Below are 26,319 nucleotides of genomic sequence, written 5' to 3'. Positions count from 1 at the left end.
GTGGCTCTCCAGGGTCTCAGGTAGAGGTCTTTCACATCACCTACTTGCCTGGTCCCTTTAACTGGAGATGACGGGGATTGAACCTGGGACCTTCTGCATGCCAAGCAGAGGCTCTACCACTGAGCCACAGCCCCTCCCAAAAATATGTTGAGGGGGCACCTGGATATGGAGATTAGTGGTCTGCACTGGAAGCAGGAGGCAGGAAAGTTCGGTTCTGCTGATGGAATATTCCGTTTGGATCCAACCCCAAAGAAGAAAATCACAGCTTTACAGATGGGAAGTGATTCGTTAAGGCTAGCCTATTGTTCTACGTCCAATTTTGCTACTGCTCTTTAACAGTACTCCGGAAGCTTTCCTATCACAAAGTTCCACGGGACTTAAAAATTATATATCTTTCCTCCCAGAGAGGCGGCACCATCGGTTAAGCATACTCACAAAGAGAGAGAAAACTAACCTGAGCCATGTCAACTTCCATCCTTGAGCCAGAGACACGAAGGACCGCATCGGTCTGGTGACCCGCAGAGCAGTCCTCGCACCTGATGGCAGAATAAGGCCATTTGCATACAGCAACGGGAGCGTTACATTTCATCATTCTCGCCATATTGAGGATATTTTTGTCTACAGCATTTACATAGGTGAAAAAGGTACCTTGGCTGTGATGCGGAAGCAGCGAGTGGAAAGTTACGATGGATTGTGGGGGAGGGGGCAAGAGGAAAAGCAGCCAAAAAGCCATTAAAAGCCATCTCTGGCGTTAGAGAAGAACCATCAAGCAATCTGCACACAATTCAGGAGCGATTCAGTACCCAAAACAGGAAGTTCAAGTGGTGTTCTCCCCCATGCCTTTTGGAGGTCATTCGTTCACAGGGTCGCCATAAGTCCAAAGCCCCTTGGCAGCACTTACATAGGGTTGCCAACCTCCAGGTGCTAGCTGGAGATCTCCTGCTATTACAACTGATCTCCAGCTAGGGTTGCCAACTGCCAGGTAGTACAGAAAATAGCTGGAAAATGCTACTGATAGCACATTATAACAAATCTGTATTCACAATAACAAGTTGCATTCAGCCAATTGAAATGCCAGGTAGTGGCAATATACAAGTACAGTTACAATTCACTCCGAGGTTGAAGTCTTCAATGAGCAGAAAAGTAAACTGGGATACGATCGTTTCAATTCTTTGAATTCTTCCTCAGTCCCGTTTCTGTACAATATGTGAAAAGTGATACATCATAACATCAATAATCTACAATTCTTATCAATGTTAACAAATAAATAAAATGTTTTCTTACTTACAATCATCTATGTTGGTTATTTTTCAATACAAGCTGATATAGCTTCAATCTTTCTTCATACAATTCTTAATCCTTTTGCTAGAAGGGACACTGAGAGACTGCTTCGACAGAAAGAAGCATATTTTATTCATTTATTTAATTCCCTGGAGCCTAATGGCTTAAATCTAGAAAATGATTTGTCATGCTTCATATAAGAACCATGTCCTTTTAAGAACTTGCTGTCTCTTTGAGAACTTGCTGTTGTGTCACACTGGCTGAGACTTAAGTTACCTTGCAGTGGAGTTTATTCATTACAGCTTGTATCCTGTGAGCGAACGTCATATTGTAAACTCGTCTGAGCAACTATATGAATTGGATATCATTAATGTGAAAAGACACATGTGGTTGCTATTTGTATCCTGCAAAAGGATTAAGAATTGTATGAAGAAAGATTGAAGCTATATCAGCTTATATTGAAAAATAACCAACATAGATGATTGTAAGTAAGAAACCATTTTATTTCTTTGTTAACATTGATAAGAATTGTAGATTATTGTTGTTATGATGTAACACTTTTCACATATTGTACAGAAACGGGACTGAGGAAGAATTCAAAGAATTGAAACGATCGTATCCCAGTTTACTTTTCTGCTCATTGAAGACTTCAACCTCGGAGTGAATTGTAACTGTACTTGTATATTGCCACTATCTGGCATTTCAATTGGCTGAATGCAACTTGTTATTGTGAATACAGATTTGTTATAATGTGCTATCAGTAGCATTTTTCAGCTGTTTTCTGTACTTTCTTTCTAACCTTTGGTATAGGTACAGAGGTGTTTATTTGGATTGCTTAACTGCCAGGTAGTAGCAGGAGATGACATAAGCCAATCCACCCCAAAGGTATGTTTTCTGTTGCCTTAGAAGGTCGGACCAGAACCAGCGGGTTGAAATTAAATCAAGAGAGTTTCTGTCTAGACACTAGGAAGAACTTCCTGACAGTGAAAGCAGTTCCTCAGTGGAACAGGCTTCCTGGGGAGGTGGTAAGCGCTGCTTCCCTGGAGTTTTTGAAGCAGAGGCTAGATGGCCATCTGTCAGCAATGCTGATTCTATGGCCTTAGGCAGATGATGAAAGGGAGGGTATCTTGGCCATCTTCTGAGCATGGAGTAGGGATCATTGGGGGTGTGGGGGGAAGGCAGCTGTGAATTTCCTGCATTGTGCAGGGGGTTGGACTAGATGACCCTGGTGGTCCCTTCTGACTATGATTCTATGAGAGATAGGGTCAGACTGGGGGCAAGGCAACAGGGTCTTTGTAGGTCAAAGCGAGCCTCTTGAACTGTGCCTCTGGAGTACAAAAGGACTGGTTTGTGGTGGTTTGCCAGGAACTTCCAAAGACAGAGCTGGCAACCCTAGCTTGCCAGCAACTTCCATCCATACTGGAGGTGCTATTGACCATGGCAGAGGTTTATAACTGAGCCACTGCTCTTACTTGCTTCCCTCCAATGTCACATCCAAGATTGACCCATTTCTCAGATGTTGTTCTTTAGATGGAGGTGGGACTCTAGCCTTTGCAGGAGACTTAGACGTTGAAGACCACCGGAGACAGTCCAGGGCCAATGCATCTGTTAAAAGACAAAAGTGTCTGTGCATTATGGGAAGGAAATTTGCAAGCCTGCTTTCTAGGGTTGCCATCCTCCAGGTGGTCCAAACTACAAAAGGGTTCTTCATGTGCCCAGTAGGGTTGCCAACCTCCAGGTACTAGCTGGAGAGCTCCTGCTATTACAACTGATCTCCAGCCGATAGAGATCTGTTCACCGGGAGAAAATGGCCACTTTGGCAATTGGACTCTATGGCATTGAAGTCCCTTCCCTTCCCAAACCCCGCCCTCCTCATGCTCCGTCCCCAAAACCTCCCACCAGTAGCAAAGAGGGACCTGGCTACCCTACTGTTTCCCCAGAATCCTACATGGCAGGGATATAAGTGGAGGCAGGCAATTCTCAAAACATAGGAAATTAAACTACATATCTACAGCAGACTCAAAAAAGGAAGCCACAACCTTCAATTTGCAAAATCTGAGCAAGGCTGTCAAAGATAGGACATTTTGGAGGACTTTCATTCATAGGGTCGCCATGAGTCGGAAGCGACTTAACACACACGCACACACATCTACAGCAGGTCATCGAGAGTTTCACTCACTGCTAGATGCAACAAAGCCAGCTTTAGGACTTGAGAGACCTTCTATATAAGGTTACCTGAGAGCTCTCAGGTTCAAGTTAGGACTTTTACCTCACCTCCCACATGCTAATTTCCAAACTGCTTTTTTTTAGGCTTTTCATAAGAGAAGGACAGCTTGATCTTACCTAGCAAGGGAGACAATGGCAAGAACCCATTTAAAGTGGGTGACGGGTGCAAGTAAGAAAATTGACTTGTTTCTTGGGTTTCAAGTCCTTTACAGCAGCAGGTGTTCTAAAATTGGAGAAAAGGACCTTGATGTCAGATGCAACTCCCTTGTCCCACACCTCCCCCAGAACTCTTCGTACAGATCAGTTTACGGTTGAAATAAAGCCCTTTTGTCAACAGAAACCAATCAGGGACTTGATCACATTAGCTGACGTTTCTCATTTCCAGCACCAACTAGGGTTGCTAGGCATGGTCTAGCAACCAATGGGAGAGACGGAGGGGGGCAGGAGTGGTTGTTCATTGGTACCAGTGTGATGTCACTTCCATCGGTTATGGTATGATGTTCCAGGAAGTGACATCACCAGGTTTCCCCCCCCTCCAAAATTGATTTTTTCCCCCAAAATCGCCAATGTTGTGATGTCACAATATTGCTGATTTTGAAAAAAAAAATTCTTTAAAAAAAACAAACCTGGTGGGCAACGGCAGTTATGGGTGGAAGATTTTCCATCCCCAGCAGACATTTAACAACCCTGGCACCAATTCAAAGGAAACACTAACATTCTAGGTTAGGGAGACAGGACATTTCAGCCATAGAAGTTCTATAAGGAAAAACTGTAGAGACGATGGTCCAAGACGTACATGCCAGGTTGTTCAACAGTTTGCATTGCGCAGGCAAAGGTATGTTTCCTGGCTGCCTGGTGAACCCTTCCCCCCTCTGCCCACTTCCCCAATCTGGTGTTTATTTTAAGTAAACGGTGCAAGATGTAGCAGGGTGAGAAAACAGTGAGACAGAAGTGTTGACCATGGCTAGGAGGCAGAGGTAAAAGAGATCCCAAGTTTAGACTACTCAGGTAGTTCGGCTAGGTATACACCAAACGTTAGCTGTCTGCCTGTCGCAGAACCACCTTCTTTTTTGACTGCAGAATAACCGAGCCAGAAAACGCCAGGCATCGTCGTCCAGGGACATGCCACATTTTACCGTCTTTCAACTCTGCGTGCGAGTTTGTCAAGGGAAAGCTCTTTGTTTCTGTTGCACTTCTGCTAGAACATACATTTCCCCCTCGGACTGGTCTGCACTCACCTTCTCCGTACTCCCCTCTTCGTTTAAGTTAAAGCTGGAAAAAGGACTCTCGTTAGCAGACGCGCCGCTCTGTTTTTAAACAGGACGAAGCGAGTTAGAAACGAGGGGCAACCAAGCCATGGAGAACACAAGACTCTTCCCGCAAAGAGGCCTTCAAGAAGCCACCAATGAATTAGGAAAGCAAGCCCTACAAAGATTCCCTCCCACCTATCACACTGTCCTCCCTTTTGTCCAAGGAGCTCAGAGGAGGAAGAAATAACTTGTTGAGCGACTACAGGTGAACCAATGCGTAAACTAGAAAGTAACTTAAAATTTCAGCAACATTTAATGGATTTCTACCCTGCCTTTCCTGCGTCGTAAGGCAGCCAACAGGAAATAAGCACTAGATCCAAAAACCAGTAGAACCACTGAGAATTAATGAGTCATAAAACGGAGCTACGTACCTGGCAAAGGACCCTGCTTAACAGCCCTTTAAAATGTTTCTCACTGAGTAAAGCGAGATCAGCTAAGGAAAGAAAGACATTAAACCGATCAGTAGATGCTGGCCAAGTTATGCATGATCCCAGATTAGGGTTGCCAACTCTGGGTTGGGAAATTCCTGGAGATCTGGGAGTGGAGCCTGAGGAGGGACCTCAGCAGGGTACAGTGACATAGAGTCCTCCCTTCAAAGCAGCCATTTTCTCCAGAGGAAATGGATCTCCGTAGTCTGGAGATCAGATCTAATTCCAGGAGATCTCCAGGCCCCACCTTGAGGTTGGCATCCATATTTCAGATGCAGTTCAGATTGTTGGGTCTGAACTTTAAAGCCCTATATGGCTTGGGGCCCGGATACTAGGGTTGCCAGGTCCCTCTTCGCCACCAGTGGGAGATTTTGGGGACAGAGCCTGAGAAGGGCAGGGTTTGGGGAGGGACTTCAATGCCATAGAGTCCAATTGCCAAAGTGGCCACTTTCTCCAGGTGAACGGATCTCTATTGGCTGGAGATCAGTTGTAATAGCAGGAGATCTCCAGCTAGTACCTGGAGGTTGGCAACCCTACTGGGCACATGAAGAGCCATCTCCACCTGCATGAAACAGCCCACGAGTTACAATAATGTAAGTCACCTGCTCTTTGTGCTCTTGAGGGAGTCCATTTTAGGAATTCCCTATGTTAGGGAATTTGCCTCAGACCCTCACTTCTGGCATCCCAGAAATTGGTGAGCTCTGTTTTGTTCCTGAAGCCCTTTGATAAGTTTGATCTCTTGACCTTTTTATCCATTTTGGTCCCATTTTGACAGCCGCATGAAAACCACATTCTAAGCCTGGGGCGTGTTTTATACATCTGGTTGCCGTCTTACGAATAGGTGGTCCCACCTGGTGGTTGGCCAGCCTATTTGAACTGGAGATGCCAGGAATTAGACTTGGGACCTTCTGCATGCCAAGAAGATGCTCTGCCGCTGAGCCACGGTCTTCAGTAGTCTGGAGACAGTTGTAATTTTGGGAGAGAGCCAGGCCCCATCTGGAGGTTGGCAACCCTATATAGCAGAAGTGAGCTTGCCAAGGACAACATTGGAGAGGGGTCCTTGCTTTTATGCACTCATGTCGGCAATGAAGCATGCCTTCAGCTTGAAATTCATAAACAGAGCGCATCATAGCTGTCTGAAGTCTGGGAAGTCTGCATTGGTCGGGCCACACCTGGAGTATTGTGTGCAGTTCTGGAGGCCTCACTTCAAAAAGGACGTGGACAGAATTGAGGGGGTGCAGAGGAGAGCGACGAGGAGGATCATGTCAGCGAGGGCATGCAGTCGAGCCCCAGATAGCAAGCTCTGTGTTTCCCCACCACCACCTTTGGGTCCCGTGGGAAAGTCTCTTTAGTGGCCTGGAGACCAAGCCCTGCGAGGAAAGGCTGAAGGAGTTGGGAATGTTTCGTCTGGAGAAGAGGAGGTCAAGGTGGGACAGGACTGCTCTCTTGAAGTATCTGAAGGGATGTCACTGAGAGGAGGGCGGGGAGCTGTTCCTGTTGGCAGCAGAGTATACGACTCACAATAATGGGTTGAAATTGCGGGCGGAAAGGTACCAGCTGGTTATCAGGAAAAAGTTTTTTACAGTAAGAGTTGTTCGACAGTGGAATCAGCTACCTAGGGAGGTAGTGAGCTCCCCCTCACTGGCAGTCTTCAAGCAGAGGCTGGACAAGCACTTGTCAGGGATGCTCTAGGCTGATCCTGCATTGAGCAGGGGGTTGGACTAGGTGGCCTGGATGGCCCCTTCCCACACTATGATTCTATAACAACCATCAGCAGCATTCAAGAGGACGCAAATGCAGCATACTTACCGCTCCGTTCGTTTGGGGTCTCTTCCAGCACCTGGCAAGCGCTTGCCAAGCTCACGTTGGCAGCCCAGAGCTCTCTTCGCTCAGCGACGCTCTCTTCTAGCCTCTTTTGCAAAGCTGCCGTTTGCTCCCAGGCGGCACGCAGGTCGCTTTCCTGGCCCTTCACCTGAACGAACCCCAAGACCAGAGGTTCAGACAGCCCCTCCGAGGTGCGGAGCACAGGCAAATGAAACCAAACACGCCTGCACTCCGTCCGGAAGCTGCAGAAGCCGGACGAGCTTCTGCATTTTGACACTTGCCGGTTCGGGTTGTATATTGAACCAGATGTGTGCCAAGCAGCCGCTTTCCTGTGTAGGGTGCTTCAAACCCCCCTCCACTGACTTCCTCTGCAGGCAGACTTTTGCAAGCCCCAGACATGCATACGTTTTCCTGCTTTTGCCATACAGGATGTAATAGGGCCAGGCTTTCTTCCCAATGGCCATAAAGCTGTGGCTCCCCCGCCCTCCCTTAGAAGAAGAAGAGTTGGTTTTTATATACTGACTTTCTCAAGAATCAAACCGGCTTACAATCACCTTCCCTTCCCCTCCCCACAACAGACACCCTATGAGGTGGGTGGGGCTAAGAGAGCTCTAAGAGAACTGTGACTAGCCCAAGGTCACCCACCTGACTTTGTGTGCAGGAGTGGGGAAACAAATCCAGTTCACCAGATTAGCCTCCGCTGCTCAAGTGGAGGGGTGGGGAGTCGGACCTGGTTCTCCAGATCAGAGTCCACCACTCAAAACTACCACTCTTAACCACTACACCACGCTGTTCTGCCTAAGGAGGGCAGAAAAGGTGCAAGCAATATGCAACAACTTCCCTGTAAGGAAAGGCTACAGAGTTGGGGGCGTTTTAGTTTAGAGGAAAGAGGACTAAGGAGAGAAATAGAGATTTTTTTTTAGAATATGCAAACTGTACCAGTGGCACGGCCAAGTTTTTCTCTCTCTTCCTCCTACAACACTAGAACTTGGGGGTCACCCAGCAAAGTTGACGGGGCTGTAAATTTGGGTTGGAAGTAAATCCTCCTTCACTCAATCAATTTGTGGAATTCACTGCCACAGGATGTAATAATGGCCGCTAGTTTAGCTGGCTTTACATAAAAACATAAGGAAAGGCCCTGCTGGATCAGACCCAGGCCCATCAAGTCCAGCAGTCTGTTCACACTGCAGCCAACCAGGTGCCTCTAGGAAGCCCACAAACAAGACGACTGCAGCAGCATTGTCCAGCCTGTGTTCCACAGCACCTATTATATTAGGCATTCTCCTCTGGTCCTGGAGAGAATAGGTATGCATCATGACTAGTATCCATTTTGACTAGTAGCCGTGGATAGACCTCTCCTCCATGAACATGTCCACTCCCCTCTTAAAACCTTCCAAGTTGGCAGCCATCCCCACATCCTGGGACAGGGAGTTCCACAGTTTAACTATGTAGCGTGTGAAGAAATACTGCTTTTTATCTGTTTTGAATCTCTCACCCTCCAGCTTCAGCCGATGACCCCGTGTTCTGGTATTAAGAGAGAGGGAGAAAAGTGTCTCCCTGTCCACTCTCTCCATACCATGCATAATTTTGTAGACCTCTGTCATGTCTCCCCTTAACCACCTTCTTTCCAAGCTAAACAGCCCTAAGCGTTTTAACTGTTCCCCATAGGGCTTTAAGATGGTTTCAGGTGGGTAGTCATGTTGGTCTGCAGTAGACGAGCCAGATTCAAGTCCAAGTAGCACCTTGAAGATCAACAAGATTTCCAGGATATAAGCTTTCGAGAGTCAAAGCTCCCTTCTGGTTTCTGATTAAAGGAGCGTTGGCTCTTGAAAGCTTCTACACTGGAAATCTTGTTGGTCTTTAAGGCGCTACTAGAATGGCTTTAAAAGGTGATTAGGCCATCGATAGCTATGACAACTAAATGGAATCTCCATGGTCAGAGGCAGTAGCTCTGTAAATACCACTTCCTGAAAGCAATGACAAAGGCAGGATTGGGAGGGTTGCCAACCTCCAGGTGGTGGCTGGAGATCTCCCACTATTACAACTGATCACCAGGTGATAGAAATCAGTTCCCCTGGAGAAAATGGCCTCTTTGGCCCTTGGACTCTATGGGATTGAAGTCCCCTTTCCAAACGCTGCCCTCCTCTGACTTTACCCCCAAAATCTTCATGTGTTTCCCAACCTGGAGTTGACAACCCTACGGATTTGGCTCTGTGGTGGGGCACCATGCCAAACAAGATGCTGGACTAGGAGAACCACTAGTTGGATCCAGCATGGATGCCCTTAACGTACCTTCATATTGGTGTCCTCTAGTTGCTTGGTCAGCTCTTGGAGTGCCAATCGCAAGAGGTCTCCTTCTCCAACGGCATCTTCTTGCAGCTGCTTGGCAGATTCCAGCTCATGCTGCCTAGAGGAGGTCAGGTAAGAGCCAAAGGTTACACACATTCTGCATTTAAGGGCTCCACTTTCCAAGCTTGCTGGACTGGCTGTCACATAAGGTTGCCAGCCTCCAGGTGGGGCTTGGAGATCTCCTAGAATTACCACTGATCCAGACGACAAAGATCAGTTCCCCTAGCCAGGTCTAGAGCCATTCAACAAATGAACACATGAAGCTGCCTTACACTGAATCAGACCCTTGGTCCATCAAGGTCAGTATAGTCTACTCTGACAGGCAGCAGCTCTCCAGGCAGGATTGCCAGTTCCCTCTTCGCCACTGGCAGGTGTTTTTTGGGGCGGAACCTGAGGAGGGTGGTGCTTGGGGAGGGGAGGGACTTCAATGCCATAGAGTCCAATTGCCAAAGCGGCCATTTTCTCCAGGTGAACTGATCTCTATCGGCTGGAGATCAGTTGTAATAGCAGGAGATCTCCAGCTAGTACCAGGTTGGCAACCCTGTCTCCAGGGTCTCAGGAAGAGGTCTTTCACATCACCCACTGCCTGGTCCTTTCAACTGGTGATGCAGGGGATTGAACCTGGGACCTTCTGCAGGCCAAGCAGATGCTCTACCTCTGAGCCACGGCCCCTCTCCTCCCATTGGACTAGCTGGGCCATTATTTCTTATGAGTAGACCTGGCCTCTCTACCACCCATAGGAAATAATGGATCCATAATTTGAAATAGCAGGTAAACCAGGCCTCTGTACACCCCACTATCAGCTATTAGTCTGGGCTTCTAATCACTGTAAAACTTAAAGGGACAGGAGGCACTAACAGCTGTAACAGTAAGGTTGCCTACCTCCAGGTACTAGCTGGAGATCTCCTGCTATTACAACCGATCTCCAGCCGATAGAGATCAGTTCAACTTAGGGTTGCCAGATGCCCAGTGGTGGCGGGCAAACCCCCAGCAATTTGTCCCTTTGCCCGTCGACCAGCTGACGGTCGGCGGGCAAACGTGCATGCGCGCACAAGCCGCTGCAGGTCACTTCCGGTTTACAGCCGGAAGTCCCGCCTCACGAGGGGCCTTATGGTATAAGGCCTCTCGCGAGGCGGATCTTCCGGTTATAGACCAGAAGTGGCACATGCGTTGGCGCGTCCACACGTTGCCGAGCGATCCCGAGCTGTGCCTTAAAAGTTTCCCGCCGGAGGAGAGGTAGGACCTGGCAACCTACTTCAACTGGAGAAAATGGCCGCTTTGGACGAATCTTCAGCTCCTTTAGGGTTCCCTTGTGGTTTCCAGTGTCCCCAAATCCCATTACAAGGAAGTAAAAATACCTCAAGGACAGCTCTTTTTTTAAATGCATCTGCTCAGTTCTCATTCGCTTCAGATTTCCTGCCATCTTTATCAGCTCCTTGTCCAAGGATTCCTTCTGGGCCTCCAACCGACTGAGCTTCTGAAGCCAGAGAGTTTTCTTACTTGCCAGGTCTTGCCTGAGAGCCTGTATGAACACCAGACTTGAAACCAAAGGGCCTTTCATCCTTCATTTCCATTAGAGACACAATTCTCAATACGTTTACTTAGACTATGGCCCAATTCTTACAAAACAGAAGATGGAGTAGTAAACATTTTGGGGGTGGCAGAGGTTTAATCTCACATGACCCAATACCCCTACATGCAGAAAATTAGATATCAGGCAGAAAGATTCTAGCCTAGCCTTCTCCCTAGACGTACTAATTTTTCACGTAGGGATTGTATTGTCTTTCCCACATTCTCATTTTCTTCGCTTGTAAGTTCCTGTTTCTTCGGGGGGGGGGGTGTCTGTTCCGCACTTGTTTTGCTCCCTCTAGTGGCCGACTCAATATTACAACAGCTTATGTCAAGCATAAAAACCCGCTGTTTAAATCTGCAGGGAGATATGGCGGGCATACACCACTGTAATATCAAATCAACCACTAGCTCAAAGGGAAAATATATACCTCCAGTTTTTTCTCATAGGCTTCTTGCCTATTCGTCTCCAAGTCTTCCGTCTGTAGCAGATGAAGCCCCACTAGCTCCTCCACCTGGGATAGTTCTTCTTGCTGCAAGTAAGAGACCCATATGCATTTCTCTCGGGACTGAGGCTTCAAGACTATCCAGACATAAGGAGTATCACACAAGTGCAGAGCCACCGGTTACGAATTGCACATGGAATCCAGTCCCCTATCTGCCATCCAGACTAAGTAAGTCAGTTTCCCCATTAACCCAATTATGCCAATTGTCCACAGGTGGACTTTTCCGCAGTTGCCATTCCAAATCAAAGTTGATACGCGCAGAATGAAACCCCCAATCTGACCTTAATTCAGATACCCAAATAGACAAGTGAATCTAAGGGGGGAATGCCCAGTAGCACTCTACATTTTCTGTACAGTCCAAATCCCAACCCATTCCCCCACGCCCAAGGATGGTGAGAATAAAAAGGTATAAAAATCAACTATCCCTATATAGCTTCTTTTCCTTTCTCCCTTATAAGCTCATTGATTCCTAAATCTTGAACAGCAGAATTCTAAATCAAACGTTTAAGGGATATAAGAGAGATATTAAGAGAGCCAGCGTGGTGTAGGGGTGTAGAGCGATGTTTTGGAGCGGCGGACTCTGATCTGGAGAACCAGGTTTGATTCCCCACTCCTACACCAACAACAACCAATGAGAGTTAGTGGAGAATGGCCTGTGTTTAGATGAGCACACTAACTATAGTTAACTCGAATTATGGTTTTGCATGACAACAGTAGGTGCAGGTGGTAAGCTGCAGTACTGCAATAAAAGCATTGCTCATGACCTGAGTTTGATCCCGATAGAAGTCAGTTTCAGGTAGCCAGCTCAAGGTTGACTCAGCCTTCCATCCTTTTGAGGTCGGTAAAATGAGAGCCCAGTTTGCTTGGGGAAAAGTGTAGGTGACTGGGGAAGGCAAACCACCCCACAAACATAGTCTGCCTAGTAAATGTCATGATGTGAAGTCACCCCATGGGTCAGTAATGACCTGGTGCTTGCACAGGGGACTACCTTTACCTATGACAACAGAACAGGGCCACTGCTGGTAACACGCTTTAATAGAAAGCCTTGGCCTGCCTGAATAGGATAGCATGAACATCTCATGAAGGCTCTGAAACTAGAAGAAGCTTAGGAAAGCCAGAGTTTCACTTCACCCAATATTCCTAACTACTGATGTCATCCTTTTCCATACCAGTATGCGGATGGTGGTCGTAAACTTCTCCCCTACTTGTTCTGGCCCTTGCAAGAGAAGTAAGACCTCCCTTTCCAGAGATTCGTCCAGTGCCGTCCATCCGATTCCAGTGATCTTCCAAACAAAGAAAACACATTGCATGGGACAAGCAGCTCCTGACATTGGTCAGATGCTATCAGAATGTAAATATCTACTCCTCGGCTGTCCTGAAGGATGTATCTCGACCAGACATAGATTGACAGGGCCTGGGACAAGCTGGCTTCCTGAACTGATTGGAGAATTCTGACCAATTTTGAAGCCAAGGATCCATAGGAGGAAAGGGATTTGCTTTTCTTCCAGTCCTTATTAATTGCACCCCCTATAGATTCTCTCAAGTTGAGAAGGGGGCACAGCTTTTAGCATTGCTGTGAGATTCATATGTGGTTACCAAAAATGGTCTGAAAATGGGTTTATAATTGGGGTTGCCAGGTCCCTCTTCGCCATTGGCGGGAGGTTTTTGGGGGTGGAGTCTGAGGAGGGCGGGGTTTGGGGAGGGGAGGGACTTCAATGCCATAGAGTCCAATTGCCAAAGTGGCCATTTTCTCCAGGTGAACTTATCTCTATCGGCTGGAGATCAGTTGTAATAGCAGGAGATCTCCAGCTAGTACCTGGAGGTTGGCAACCCTAATTATCATAGCGGCATGCCTAGCAAAAGCAAGGGCCAATATCAAAGGAATAGCCATGTTTCTCAATGAAGACAGCTATTTTCTTCAAAGGGTCTTAACTGTTAATAAATAACTCTGTTCTAGTGCCCACCAGAAGTTGGGGAAGATAACCCTTCTGCTGAAATGATGGAACAGGCACTAGGCTTAGCATTTGTCACAGGGGATCAGGCAATGTCCCACCCCATCCCTCAGTCCCAGAAGAAAAACCGGGGGGAAATGGTGTCGATGGTGCCACTCTTAAGAATTTTCCTAAAGTGACCCCCAGAAGTGATACCACATCCATTGACCCTCCTCCCAGAAGTAACATCAGATCCTCCCCGAATGCTGCTCTAGGAATTTCTTCATCAATCTCTGTGGTAAAAACTGGCCAGCTGACCCGGAGTAAAGAGTCCTGTCCCTTTAAGAGATACTTAATGGGATGCTATTTATCAGGAGCCCCGTGGAGCAGAGTGGTGAAGCTGCAGTACAGCAGTCCAAGCTCTGCTCACGACCTGAGTTTGATCCCAACGCAAGATGGTTTCAGGTAGCCGGCTCAAGGTTGACTCAGCCTTCCATCCTTCTGAGGTCGACGAAATGAGTACCCAGCTTGCCGGGGGTAAAGTGTAGTTACTGGGGAAGGCAATGGCACCACCCCGTAAACAAAGTCTGCCTAGAAAACGTCGGGAAGTGACATTACCCCATGGGTCAGTAATGACCCGATGCTTGCACAGGGGACTACCTTTACCTTTTTTATAATTTATCTCCACACCATGAAAAGATTCTAGTGCCCATTTCTACACATTAAGCCACAATTAAAGGGACAGGACATTTTCCTCCAGGCCAACTGGCAATAGGATTGCCAGCTCTGAATTGGGAAATGCCTGGAGATTTTTGGGCGGAGTCTCAGGAGGGTGGGGTTTGGGGAGGGGAGGGACTGCAATGCCTGAGAGTCCAGTTGCAGCCGTTTTCTCCAGGTGAACTGATCTCTATTGGCTGTAGATCAGTTGTAATAGCCGGAGATCTCCAGCTAGTGCCTGGAGGTTAGCAACCCTACAAAGCAGCCATTTTTCTCCAGGTGAACTGATCTCTGTCGCCTGGAGATCAGTTGTAACAGGCAGGAGATCTCCAGCCACCACCTGGACGTTGGCAACGCTATGACCCCCCCTCACCTTGCCACACTGCCCCTTACCGTTGATTCCTGAGCAAGCTCCAGTTCATGGTGCAGCGATCTGGTCCCTTCAAAGATGCTGTTGTTGAACTTGTATATCAAAGGAAAGTTTATGCCATTTCTAGTCAAAGAAAAAAAGTCTTAAAAGCATGTGCTGCTTATGAAAGTGAAAACACTGGACCCACCCACCCCTCCACGCAAGATACAGAGCCCCAGAGAGACAGACTCACGAGATCAGCTCTTGTTGCAGCTGCTGTATGTTGCTCACCAGTTTACTTTTCTCGGCACGCAGAGTCTAGAATTAACAGTGGGAACATGGAACATGGACCTATCGGCTGAGATCACGCAACCCCAACCTGTCCCCCGCCCCAGCCCCCGCAATGCCACCAAGCATCCACCATGCAGCTAGGGTTGCCAATCTCCAGGGGGTTAAATCCAAATACACACAGAAACAATAATGATTTTTAAATATACACTCAATTTGTCAAGATATATAAATATAACAACAAATACACAACAAACCAGTGATACCGTAAATCAACAATCATAGATGGTTTCAACAATCTCAACATAGGTAAATATAATTCCAGTCAAAATAGCATATTTTTATGTTTATCCAGATGCTAACTTATATATTTTTTTTCTATTTTATATCTTTTCCTATAGCAGGACTAATAATCCATAAATCATCTTCAACTGATGTCAGGTAGAAGAGGAAGACGGCCGTTTCTGTTCTTCATCAGTTCCTCTTCTGACAGAATAGAAATTCAAAAGGTAGAAGACACCAGTAAGGTTGCCTTGAATTTCTATTCCATGGAAATGCCTTGATCTCAGTGAAGCTCCGCTGTTGTGATTTTTGATACATTGAAGCAGTGGAACCTCACTTCAATGGAATTGAATCTTGTGGTTCATGGTGGTCCCTTTAAATTTCTTTGGGTCGGCAAGCTGATGAAGACATTCGAAACGCGTCCTTGCAACGGACCCAGCCACGGACCTCTGCATTTTTCATTTCTTCGTGATTCATATGGCATTGTAATCCTATGTAGTATGTTAACAATATAAGCCCTAGCTGGCTATTTTGAATATTTAATTCTCCTTATAAGGTTTACTTGGTTTGGTTTTTTTGATTTTTGGCTCTTAAGCCCTGCGAGGCTGATTGTGTGATTTGTGAAAACATTACCAGCAGAGTATTTTGTTTTGGTCAAATATATAAATAACCACCTAGTTCCATATCTTTGTCTTACTTTATTAATATTTCTTTGATTGTACTTGAGCCAAGTGCTGCCGCCTTCCACAACTTCCAGGTACTAGCTGGAGATCTTCTGCTATTACAACTGATCTCCAGCCAACAGAGATCGGCCCTTCCGGAGAAAATGGCCACTTTGGCAATTGGACTCTATGGCATTGAAGTCCCTCCCCTCCTCAAACCCTGCCCTCCTCAGGCTCTGCCCCCAAAACCTCCCACCAGTGGCAAAGAGGGACCGGGCAAACCTAGCTACAGAGATCAATTCCCCTGGAGAAAATGGCTGCTTCGGAAGGTGGACTCCGTGGCATTATATCCCATTGAAGTCTCTCCCCTCCCCAAACCCCACCCTCCTCAGGCTCTACCCCCCAAATCTCCAGGTATTTCCCAACCCAGAGCTGGCAACCCTACCTGCAACTCACCTCTATGACAGCAGCGTATTCTTTAAGAGTAGACTTCAGCTCTTGGATGTCTAAGTCCTTCTGCAAAACATTCGAAGCATAAATCTGAAAGGCAGCTGCGTGCCTGATCTGCCGTATAAAGGATTCCTATCAAGTCAGCCCAGGCGACAGAGGAACGCTGCTTGTTGACTTAACATGTTTGTCCCATTTTTATCTGGTCCTTCTTTCACTGGTAGGGTTGCCAGGTTGCTTGGATTGGCAGGCAATTGCCCACGAATCCATTGGATGGCTCAGGAGAGTGGTTTGGGGGTTTGAGTGGCAAAGTGGCCCAATGCGATGTGGCTCTTTCGGGTGCAAACTGGAAGTGACATAATCAGGTCGCTCACAGCCACGTGTGACCCCCACCCCAGTTCTGCCCCAAAAACCTCCCGCTGGAGGAAAGGAGGGATCTGGTACCCTAATCATTGGCCATACGGTGTCTGCTTCGCCTTCATTTTTACCCTAATCTCTTTTTGGTCAAATGACCGTAAAATAAAAACTACTACTACCCTAATCTCTTGAGGTGTAGGAGGGAGCCGGGCTTACCTCCCCTCACCCATACACCTCGTTTCCATCCCCCCCCAATGGAACTGCTTTCAACATGAAGCAGGTGGGGCACAGGTCTAGGTACGCAGGCATCCCCCTCTCATGACTAGCCGGGCATCAGGTATGCAAAGATTTATCACTGCAGACAGAGTGCAGCAACAGTTCCTGCCCAACTCTCATGCAAGGCAAGGGAGGTTTTTTGCATTATTCAAATTAACTGCGGGGGTTCGGAGCAATGCAAACCAGGGCCAGCCGAGGGAAGGGCTGGGGACACTGGCCACGGCTGAAATAGCCGCTGAGCTAAGGGGAGGTTTGCCCAGTGCCTCCTGGCCCTGCCGAGCTCAGGTGATATGATAACCATCTTCAAGTACTGGAAGGGCTGTCATATAGAGGAGGGTGCCGAATTGTCTTCTGTTGCCCCAGAAGGTCGGACCAGAACCAACGGGTTGAAATTAAATCAAAAGAGTTTCCGTCTAGACATTAGGAAGAATTTTCTAAGAGTTAGAGCGGTTCCTCAGTGGAACAGGCTTCCTTGGGAGGTGGTGGGCTCTCCTTCCCCAGAGGTTTTTAAGCAGAGGCTAGATGGCCATCTGTCAGCAATGCTGATTCCATGAACTCAGGCAGATTGTGAGAGGGAGGGCAGGAAGGGTTGTGCCAGTGCTTGGCTCTCGTGGCCTTTTCTTACATGCCCAAAGTATTGCCAATCGCCACTCTGAGGTCAGGAAGCAATTTTTCTCCAGGCCAGATTGGCCAGGTATCCTGGAGGGTTGTTATTGTTTTGTTTTTTGGGTCCTCTTCTGGGCATGGAGCAGGAGTCACTGGGGGTGTGGGGGTGGGGAGGTAGTTTTGAATTTCCTGCATTGTGCAGGGGGTTGGACTAAATGACCCTGGAGGTCCCTTCCAACTCTCAGACTTTTTAAGAGAGTCTGACCCAAAGCCAGAGAGAAACTTATAGCTTAAAAGTTCCTCCTGGGGCTGGCTCAAGGTATTGTGTCCCGCCCGCCCATGCAAGGTACATCCTGGGACTATGCTACCACCAGCAGGTTCAACCCAAGCCCCTGTCCCCCAGCCTGCTCAGGAGGGGATGGTTAGCTGGGGAAAAGCTAACCTTCTGCAATGCATAGGGTTGCCAACCTCCAGGTACTAGCTGGAGATCTCCTGCTGTTACCAACTGATCTCCAGCCGATAGATATTAGTTTCCCTGGAGGAAATGGCCGCTTTGGCCATTGGACTCTATGGCATTGAAGTCCCTCCCCAAACCCTACCCTCCAAAGCATCCATTTTCTCCAGGGGAACTGATCTCTGTAGTCTGGAGATGAGCTATAATTCTGGCAGTCCTTACAGCATCAGCATCACCCCAAGCAACACTCAGCAGCCACCCTACCCCTGCAAAGATCTATTTAAAGATGTGCTACCTGCTCCCCCACCCCCAAGCGACCAATTTACACGTGATTTTCAAAGGAATGGTATTATGCTAACTTGACAACAGGCCTGAAAGCACCCAGATTGCCTTAACTGGGGGTGGGGGAGGATTATCTTTAGGGTTGTCAACCTCCAGGTAGTGGCTGGAGATCTCCCGCTATTACAACTGATCTCCAGCCGAAAGAGATCAGTTCACCTGGAGAAGATGGCTGCTTTGGCCATTGGACTCTATGGCATTGAAGTCCCTCCCCTCCCCAAACCCCACCCTCCTCAGGCTCCATTGCAAAAACCTCGAACCAGTGGCAAAGAGGGACCTGGCAACCCTAATTATCTTTGAAATTGCAATTTAACCCTATTCTGGCTTGCCTCTAGTCACAACCACGTTGTCAAAGCCTTTACAAGAATATACCCACCAGTTTTCTCTTAAAATGACAGAAACAGGAATAATCTCCTCCCCTGACTACCAAAATAGAATCAACTGTGCACATATTGAAATGCAAACTTTTGTTCCAGCCCGCTAGAGGGCTGTAGATGCTGTCATTACCTTGGACACAACAGTCCAAGAAGGCTTTAAGATCATCATTTAATTAACTGCTTCTCTCCCACATCCTAGTGAAGGGGACAGCTCCTCATGGGCATTCCTTCAACACCTACCCCAAATATGCATTGGGTAGACCACAGAAAGACAGACACTAGTATTAACTCTTTCCAGCCTGGTATGACATCCATAAATTCTAAGATTATAGGAACCGAATGCACCATCTCCTATTTTCTTTCACTTTAAAGCAGACATGGAATCATAGAATAGAATCATAGAATCATAGAGTTGGAAGGAACCACCAGGGTCATCTAGTCCAACCCCCTGCACAATGCAGGAAACTCACAACTACACACCCCCAGTGCCCAGAAGATGGCCAAGATGCCCTCCTCCCATGAACTGCCCAAGTTCATAGAATCAGCATTGCTGACAGATGGCCATCTAAAGGTAAAGGTCCCCTGTGCAAGCACCGGGTCATTCTTGACCCATGGGGTGGCGTCACATCCCGACATTTTCTAGCCAGACTTTGTTTACGGGGTGGTTTGCCCGTGTTTTCCCCAGTCATCTTCCCTTTACCCCCAGCAAGCTGGGCCCTCATTTTACCGACCTCGGAAGGATGGAAGGCAGAGTCCACCTTGAGCCGGCTACCTGAAACCAACTTCTGTTGGGATCGAACTCAGGTCGTGAGCAGAGCTTTGAAATGCAATACTGCAGCTTTCCACTCTGCGCCACGGGGCTCTGCTTAAAAATGGCCAGGGAAGGAGCGCTTACCATCTCCTGAGGAAGCCTGTTCCACGGAGGAACCGCTCTAAACTAACTCTTCTTCTTTAAAAGTCAAAGATGCCCCCACAGCCCAAATTTGGGACCAGAGACTAGGAAAAACACCAACAAGAACTTGCTGAAAGACTGTGCTGTCCCTCCCTTTTGACTTTCAGGGGAACCACACCATCTACAGCTGGCAAAGAGCTACTGTGGAATCTACAGGGAAGGATGAAACGGGCGTGATTTGTGAACCGTGGATTCTCATGGAGGTTTAAGTTACTTGAACACACAAGATGATGCCCACTACTCAGTTTGCAAACCTCCAGGTGGGACATGGACCTCTCCTGGAATTGCAACTGACCTCCAGAAGATAGCGATCAGTTCCCCTGGAGAAAATGGCTGCTTTGGAGGGTGGGATCTAGGGCATTGTACCCTGCTGAGGTCCCTTCCCTCCCTAAGCCACGCCCTCCCCATCCTCCGCCCCCAGATCTCCAAATTTCCCAACCTGGAGTTGGCAACCTACCTCCTAGAATCTTTAAACACTGTTCTAGTACCCACCATTAAAAATAATAATAATACAAGCCCAATGAGGGAATTTGAACAGGCATGCTTGTTTAAATTCTGGTATCGCTACAGAACACAACAGCACGCTGTCTAATCTCTAATGGTTATAATGGTAGCAGATGCAAATAGGTCACAGAATAGATAACTAATAACAATATAACATTAACAATAGCAAACCAGCTCAGTTGCCCTCAGTGGGCAAAATATATCGCAAGTCCAAACTCCAAATAAGCGACAGGGAACAGAGTCAGTTCCCTGGCACAACTAGGAAACGGTTATAGTGGCATAAAGATTTCACATGCTGGGTTCTTTGGGGGTTGGTGTCTACCTTGAACACATGGACACATGAAGCTGCCTTATACTGAATCAGACCCTCGGCCCATCGAAGTCAGTATTGTCCACTCAGATCGGCAGCGGCTCTCCAGGGTCTCAGGCAGAGGTCTTTCCCATCACCTACTTGCCTGGTCCCTCTAACTGGAGATGCCGGGGATTGAACCTGAGACTTTCTGCATGCCAAGCAGATGCTCTACCACTGAGCCACGGCCCCTCTGCCACACAGTGAAGATCCTTGTGCTGTGGTGGCAGCTGCTGCCAAACCAACATTTTAAAAAAATGTGCAAATCTCTCATGGCCAATTCAAGGCCTTGCTGGTCAAAAGGCCCACCTAGCCTCACCCACTTTCCATAAACACTTGGGGGGCACCAAGAAAGGCATTGGAGCGGTGGACTCTGATCTGGAGAACCAGGTTTGATTCCCCACTCCTCCACATGAGCGGCGGAGGCTAATCTGGTGAAATGGATTTGTCTCCCCACACCAACACATGAAGCCAGCTAGGTGACCTTGGGCTAGTCACACTCTCTCAGCCCCACCTACCTCACAGGGTGTCTGTTGTGGGGAGGGGAAGGGAAGGCTATTGAAAGCCGGTTTGAGTTTCCCTTAAGCGGTAGAGAAAGTCGGCATATAAAAACCAACTCTTCTTTTTTTACCATGGCACCCATGGAAACCACGTTGGGGAACCCTGGGATAGAAACATGGTGGGGGGAGTCCCAAGGAAAAACAGCTAATAGGACCTGTGTTTTGCTCTCCTCACTTGCTGGGTTCCCCTCCTGATGAGGAAAATCGGCCACTGCAAGCTCGTGTCCCGTTTGCGTTGGGACGTTGACCGTATATTGTGACATTCATATTGCTATGTTTTTTTTTCTGAGGACAACGTGACCCCTGGGGAGAACAGAACCACTAACCTTAAGGAGAGACGAGTCTTTATCCATCAGAGTGTTCTCATACATGTGCATCTGCAGCTGGAAAGAAGGCAGGGGGAAGTTGGTCGCCTGTTCTACCTTGGACTTAGCACCAGTTATTTCTAAGAGCCACCAGTGAGCAGCTCAAAAGCTGCCAGTTCAGGTAACCTCTGTGTAAAAGGAGCCCTTTGAGGGGGTGTTCAAATCTTCGATCTCTTTTTTTTAAAAAAATTTTTTATTGGTTTTTATAATACAAATTTTCCATGTTAACAAACAACAATGAAAGTAATATGAAAATCTAAATCATAACTAATGTTGTTATAATTATTTAAGTACTTAATAAAACAAAAAATAAAGGAAAAATTTTTGACTTCCCCATCCCCTCCGTCCGCCTCTTAATAAAGTATTCTATCCCATCGTGATATGATCTGATCTTAATTATTCTTATGTCTCAATTAAATTTCAATCACAATAATCTGTTGATATAATTAATTAATTATACTTCTTTATGTTAGTAGTGTCATCTAGATCAGATTAAAAGGTACTCTTCCATTTTCCTCAGTCCTAATTCATATTCACAGTATTTCATCCAAGCCTCCCATTCCCTCATTAATCGTACATTCAAATCTTCGATCTCCACTCTAGATCGGCCTGCCTGCACAGTCCTGTACTGAATGGCCATCCACCGAATTGCATGGTATGGAGAGAGTGGACAGGGAGAAGCTTTTCTCCCTCTCTCTTAATACCAGGACGCGGGATCATCTGCTGAAGCTAGAGGAGGAGAGATTCAAAAAAGGTAAAAGGAAGTGTTTCTTCACACAACGTGTCGTTAAATTGCGGAACTCCCTGCCCCAGGATGTGGGGATGGCTGCCAACTTGGAAGGCTTTAAGAGGGGAGTGGACATGTTCATGGAGGAGGGGGCTATCCATGACTACCAGTGAAAATGGATACTAGTCATGATGCATGCCTATTCTCTACGGTATCAGAGGAGCATGCCTGTTTTTCTATGACCTTAAGCAGATGATTAGAGGGAGGGCATCTTGGCCATATTCTGGTCACCAGGTGTGTGGGGAGAGGTAGTTGTGAATTTCCTGCATTGTGCAGGGGGCTGGACTAGATGACCCTGGTGGTCCCTTCCAACTCTATGACTCTATGCTTCTAACAGACTGCTGGACATGGTAGGCCTTGGTCTGATCCAGCATGTCTTTTCTTATGTTCTTATGAATTTTCTGCTTATACAATTCACAGTTCTGCTTCAGGCTGGTTGCCATGCCTCGGTTTTTGGAAGGCTTAATAGAAAGGCTGAAGCTGTCGATCTGACAGGTATGAAATGCTGACATTGGATATTTTGGGATGTTGAGCACTTTGAATATTCCACATCAAGCCAAAGATGAGTTGAGGAGGCAAGTTTATTTCTACTGAAAATCTTCCCTGAACTTATAACGGCTACGGCATTACATCTCATCTAAAGTTTCCATTTTAAAAAATCTTTTACACAGCACTATTTCAAAGACTGACAAAGTTCATATCTGAAATCCACTCATTCTGTTTGATGCCGCTGTTTAATGTAAATTGAAGGGCAGAACTGTTGATTTAAGATTGAGTTTAGCGGTGTCCTGAACCACAATTTTTTCAAATGAAGATTCGGTTTGTTTCAAAATTCCAGATTCTGAACTTGATCATGTTTCAAATTTGCGTTGGTAAATTAGACACAAGCGTTGCCTTGCCGGATCAGAACAATGGCCCATCTCCTCCAGCATCCTGCTTCCACCCTAGTCAACCACATGCAATGGAAGGCCAATAAGCAGGTCACAGGGGGTACCGCTAGTCAGAGGTATCCTGCCTTTGAACATGGAGGTTCCATTTAGCCATCAGTATCAACATCCACGGAGCTACGTGCCAAGGTTTTGTCTAAACACCGCTTAAAGCCATCATGTGGCAGTGAGTTCTACAGGTTAATTCTGCAATACGCGTTAAGAAATATTTTAGATTATACTTATTTCTGTCACACTAGTGTATAGATCAGGGGTGGCAAAATGAATGGTTACGAGGGCTGGATATGACATAAATGCCACTTGGTCAGGCCAGGCCATGCCTCACCGGCCCAGATTGAGAGTGTGTGGGGGCGGTGGCTGCCTTGGCTGGCTCGTGGGCCAGATAAGAGCTCTCAAGGAGCTGGAGCTGGCCCACAGGCCTTATGTTTGACAACCCTGGTCTAGATTCTATTGCACACATCTCCATAAATCAAAGAGAGACTACAAGCCTCCTGTTACCTTGAACATCAATTCTGGATATATTTAGGTTATGGGCGTAAAGAATAGGGTTGCCAAGTGCCAGGTGGTGGCGGGCAAATGCGTGCATGCCCGCCTGCCCGCCGCACCACATCACTTCCGGTTTACACCCAGAAGCACCACATCGCAACAGGCCTTTTACCACTCAAACTCCCAGTTTGAGCGGTAAAGGCCCCTTGCGATGCGGCGCTTCCGGGTGTAATCCGGAAGCGATGCGATCGCGTCAGCGCAGCCGCGCACGCCATCTTTCCCTCACCTCCGCCCCCAAAACTGTAGTGCCTCTGAATTACCCTTAATAGCCCAAACAGTAATTCAGGAGAGGTTATTTCATTTCAGTTCTTTTATTGGCCAACAAAGAACAGCAAAGCGCGTGGAGGAAGCTCTTAAAACGTCAGAGATCTTCCACCACCCAAACAAAGGAATACATCTTGTTTTATAGTCAATCAGACAGCACTAATTATCATTGCGTATAACATGTGAGCCAATAAACCATTATAGACGTATAAGCAACTATTTGCATGTCCAATAGAAAGTGCTCTTCAAGGCGTTCCCTAATGGTAATAAGATCTTAATGAAGAAACGAAAGCTAAGATTCCTGGCTGACACTTCTTGTCTTAAATCAAAGCTTCAGGTCTCATTAAGGGGTCTGCCTGTACCAAGAGAATGATCTCACTTGCACCTGACTTACAAACTAGCTGCTAGGTCATTCTGACCCAGAGATTCACTAGTGAATCTCTTGACCAAAGATTTCTACTTTACCCATCATGCATAGTGCCTATACATATGTATAAGAATATATATATATATATACATATACATATACATATATATATATATATATATATATATATATATATATATATATATATATATATATATATCTTATGCTAAGCTGTTATATCAGAGCATGGCATTTTATATATGTGAATATACATATATATGAAAGAATATATGTTTTCCCCATAATAGAAGTTAATAAGGCACTTCAAAACCTCCAACTGGAGGAGAGGGAGGACCTGGCAACCCTAGTAAAGAACACGAAGAAGGGACTTACTTGGAGTTCGGCCACATTTCTGGATAAATCTACAATGTTCTTCTGGAGACAATCCGTATCCCGAGCGTTTCTGATATTCTGGATGAAAAGCACATACCAGTGTTATGCTCAGCAGACTAGCTCAAAAGCAAACCAGAAAGCGTCCACAGGGCAGAAGGGAGAAGTGTCATCCGGGAATAGCTGACCACTAGGCAAACCTGGGCAATTGCCTACAGTGCCAAAGCTAGAGGGGCCCCCAAAAGCCTGTGCAAGGCAGGACTGCTCCAAGAAACACTCAGCCCCAATTTCCTACCTGTCAGGAGCAGTACCTTATACTGAGCCAGGTTATTGACTATCTAGCCTAGAGGTGCCAACATCTAGCAGACACTAGATGGCCATCTGTCAGCAATGCTGATTCTATGACCTTAGGCAGATCATGAGAGGGAGGGCATCTTTTGGGCATGGAGTAGGGGTCACTGGGGTTGTGGGAGGGGGGAGGTAGTTGTGAATTTCCTGCATTGTGCAGGGGGTTGGACTAGATGACCCTGGTGGCCCCTTCCAACTCTATGATTTTATGAACCTAGAGGAAAAATAATATCCTGACTCTGTAACAGAGGTTCAATGGGATGCCTTGTCACATTTCTTTGTTTGGATGGGGATGGGGAAGGGTGATCAAATTCACAGTTTGTCCAGTGCACCAAAACCCTAGGGTTGCCAGCTCTGGGTTGGGAAATACCTGGAGATTTTGGGGGGTGGAGCCTGAGGAGGAAGGGAGGGGTTTCAATGCCATAGAGTCCAATTGCCAAAGCAGTCATTTTCTCCAGGGGAGCTGATCTGTGTCACCTGGAGATCGGTTGCAATAGCAGGAGATGCCCAGCCACCACCTGGAGGCGGGCAGCCCTACCCTCAAGTCAGCCATGTGTTATCATTCAATTCTCACTCAACAGATGAATCACTTACCTCTTCTTGGAGACTCGAAATCTTCAGAATGAGAGACTGGTTCTCTTTTTCCTAGTGAAAGAGTGAAAAAATGGAAGAAGAGTAAGCTACGCTTTGATGAGCCATTGCCAGACGATGCAGAACTGCTCAGAACCAGTCCACTCAATGACTTTGCATTCATTAAAGGTTACATTTCCTCATCCAGTGGCAGACTACGTCCACCCGTCATAGCAAACCAGTCACCCAGTGCTGGTTGTGAGCATGAGTTCTCATTTGTGCACCGTTCACATTGAGAAGCAACTGCTGCATCTTCAGGCTTGGAAGAGATAAATAGGTCCCTCTTCGCTACCGGCGGGAGGTTTTTGGTGTGGAGCCTGAGGAGTCCGGGGTTTGGGGAGGGGAGGGACTTCAATAGGTTATAATGCCATAAAGTCCACCTTCCAAAGTGGCCATTTTCTCCCGGTGAACTGATCTCTAATTGCCTGGAAATTCGTTGTAATTCCAGGAGCTCTCCAGCTACCACCTGGAGGTCGGCAACCCTATCCATGGCTATTACAAACGTTATGTGTCACAGTCAAGGTAACAGACACCATGGACTGACGTTTTATTTTAATTAGGAAGGGTGTGCCAAAAAAAATTGTTGGTCATTTTTTGTTAGTAATATTTACACAAGGCTTTCATCCCCATTTCAGCAAATTGCTGAGAATTTTTGTTCATGCAGTATATATATTTTCAAACCCCAGTGTATATAACTGTATATAATGGGTTTTGTTTTGGGGTTTTTGTTGA

General features: G+C 46.9%; 2 protein-coding genes across 2 annotated transcripts in view; both read right to left on the bottom strand.

Annotated features, from left to right (window-relative positions):
- The window catches only part of IRAG2 (inositol 1,4,5-triphosphate receptor associated 2), a 65,781-nt gene that overhangs the window by 27,902 nt on the left and 11,560 nt on the right, over nucleotides 1–26,319 (bottom strand). Inside the window, exons 8-19 of the mRNA XM_056846613.1 lie at nucleotides 25,552–25,602; nucleotides 24,613–24,690; nucleotides 21,270–21,326; nucleotides 16,179–16,238; nucleotides 14,744–14,808; nucleotides 14,535–14,634; nucleotides 12,642–12,776; nucleotides 11,419–11,520; nucleotides 10,777–10,940; nucleotides 9,362–9,476; nucleotides 7,055–7,217; nucleotides 455–536 (exon numbers count right to left, since the gene is read on the bottom strand). Of these exons, the coding sequence (XP_056702591.1) occupies nucleotides 455–536; nucleotides 7,055–7,217; nucleotides 9,362–9,476; nucleotides 10,777–10,940; nucleotides 11,419–11,520; nucleotides 12,642–12,776; nucleotides 14,535–14,634; nucleotides 14,744–14,808; nucleotides 16,179–16,238; nucleotides 21,270–21,326; nucleotides 24,613–24,690; nucleotides 25,552–25,602 (1,172 nt within the window). The remainder of the gene's footprint in view (nucleotides 1–454; nucleotides 537–7,054; nucleotides 7,218–9,361; nucleotides 9,477–10,776; nucleotides 10,941–11,418; nucleotides 11,521–12,641; nucleotides 12,777–14,534; nucleotides 14,635–14,743; nucleotides 14,809–16,178; nucleotides 16,239–21,269; nucleotides 21,327–24,612; nucleotides 24,691–25,551; nucleotides 25,603–26,319) is intronic.
- The window catches only part of ETFRF1 (electron transfer flavoprotein regulatory factor 1), a 95,239-nt gene that overhangs the window by 67,021 nt on the left and 1,899 nt on the right, over nucleotides 1–26,319 (bottom strand). The gene's annotated exons all lie outside the window — the stretch shown is intronic.

This window comes from Euleptes europaea, chromosome 3, assembly GCF_029931775.1.
Source record: "Euleptes europaea isolate rEulEur1 chromosome 3, rEulEur1.hap1, whole genome shotgun sequence".
NCBI classification, from domain to species: domain Eukaryota; kingdom Metazoa; phylum Chordata; class Lepidosauria; order Squamata; family Sphaerodactylidae; genus Euleptes; species Euleptes europaea.
The sequence above is the reverse complement of the archived record's forward strand: the minus strand, read 5'-3'. Positions and strand labels throughout refer to the sequence as shown.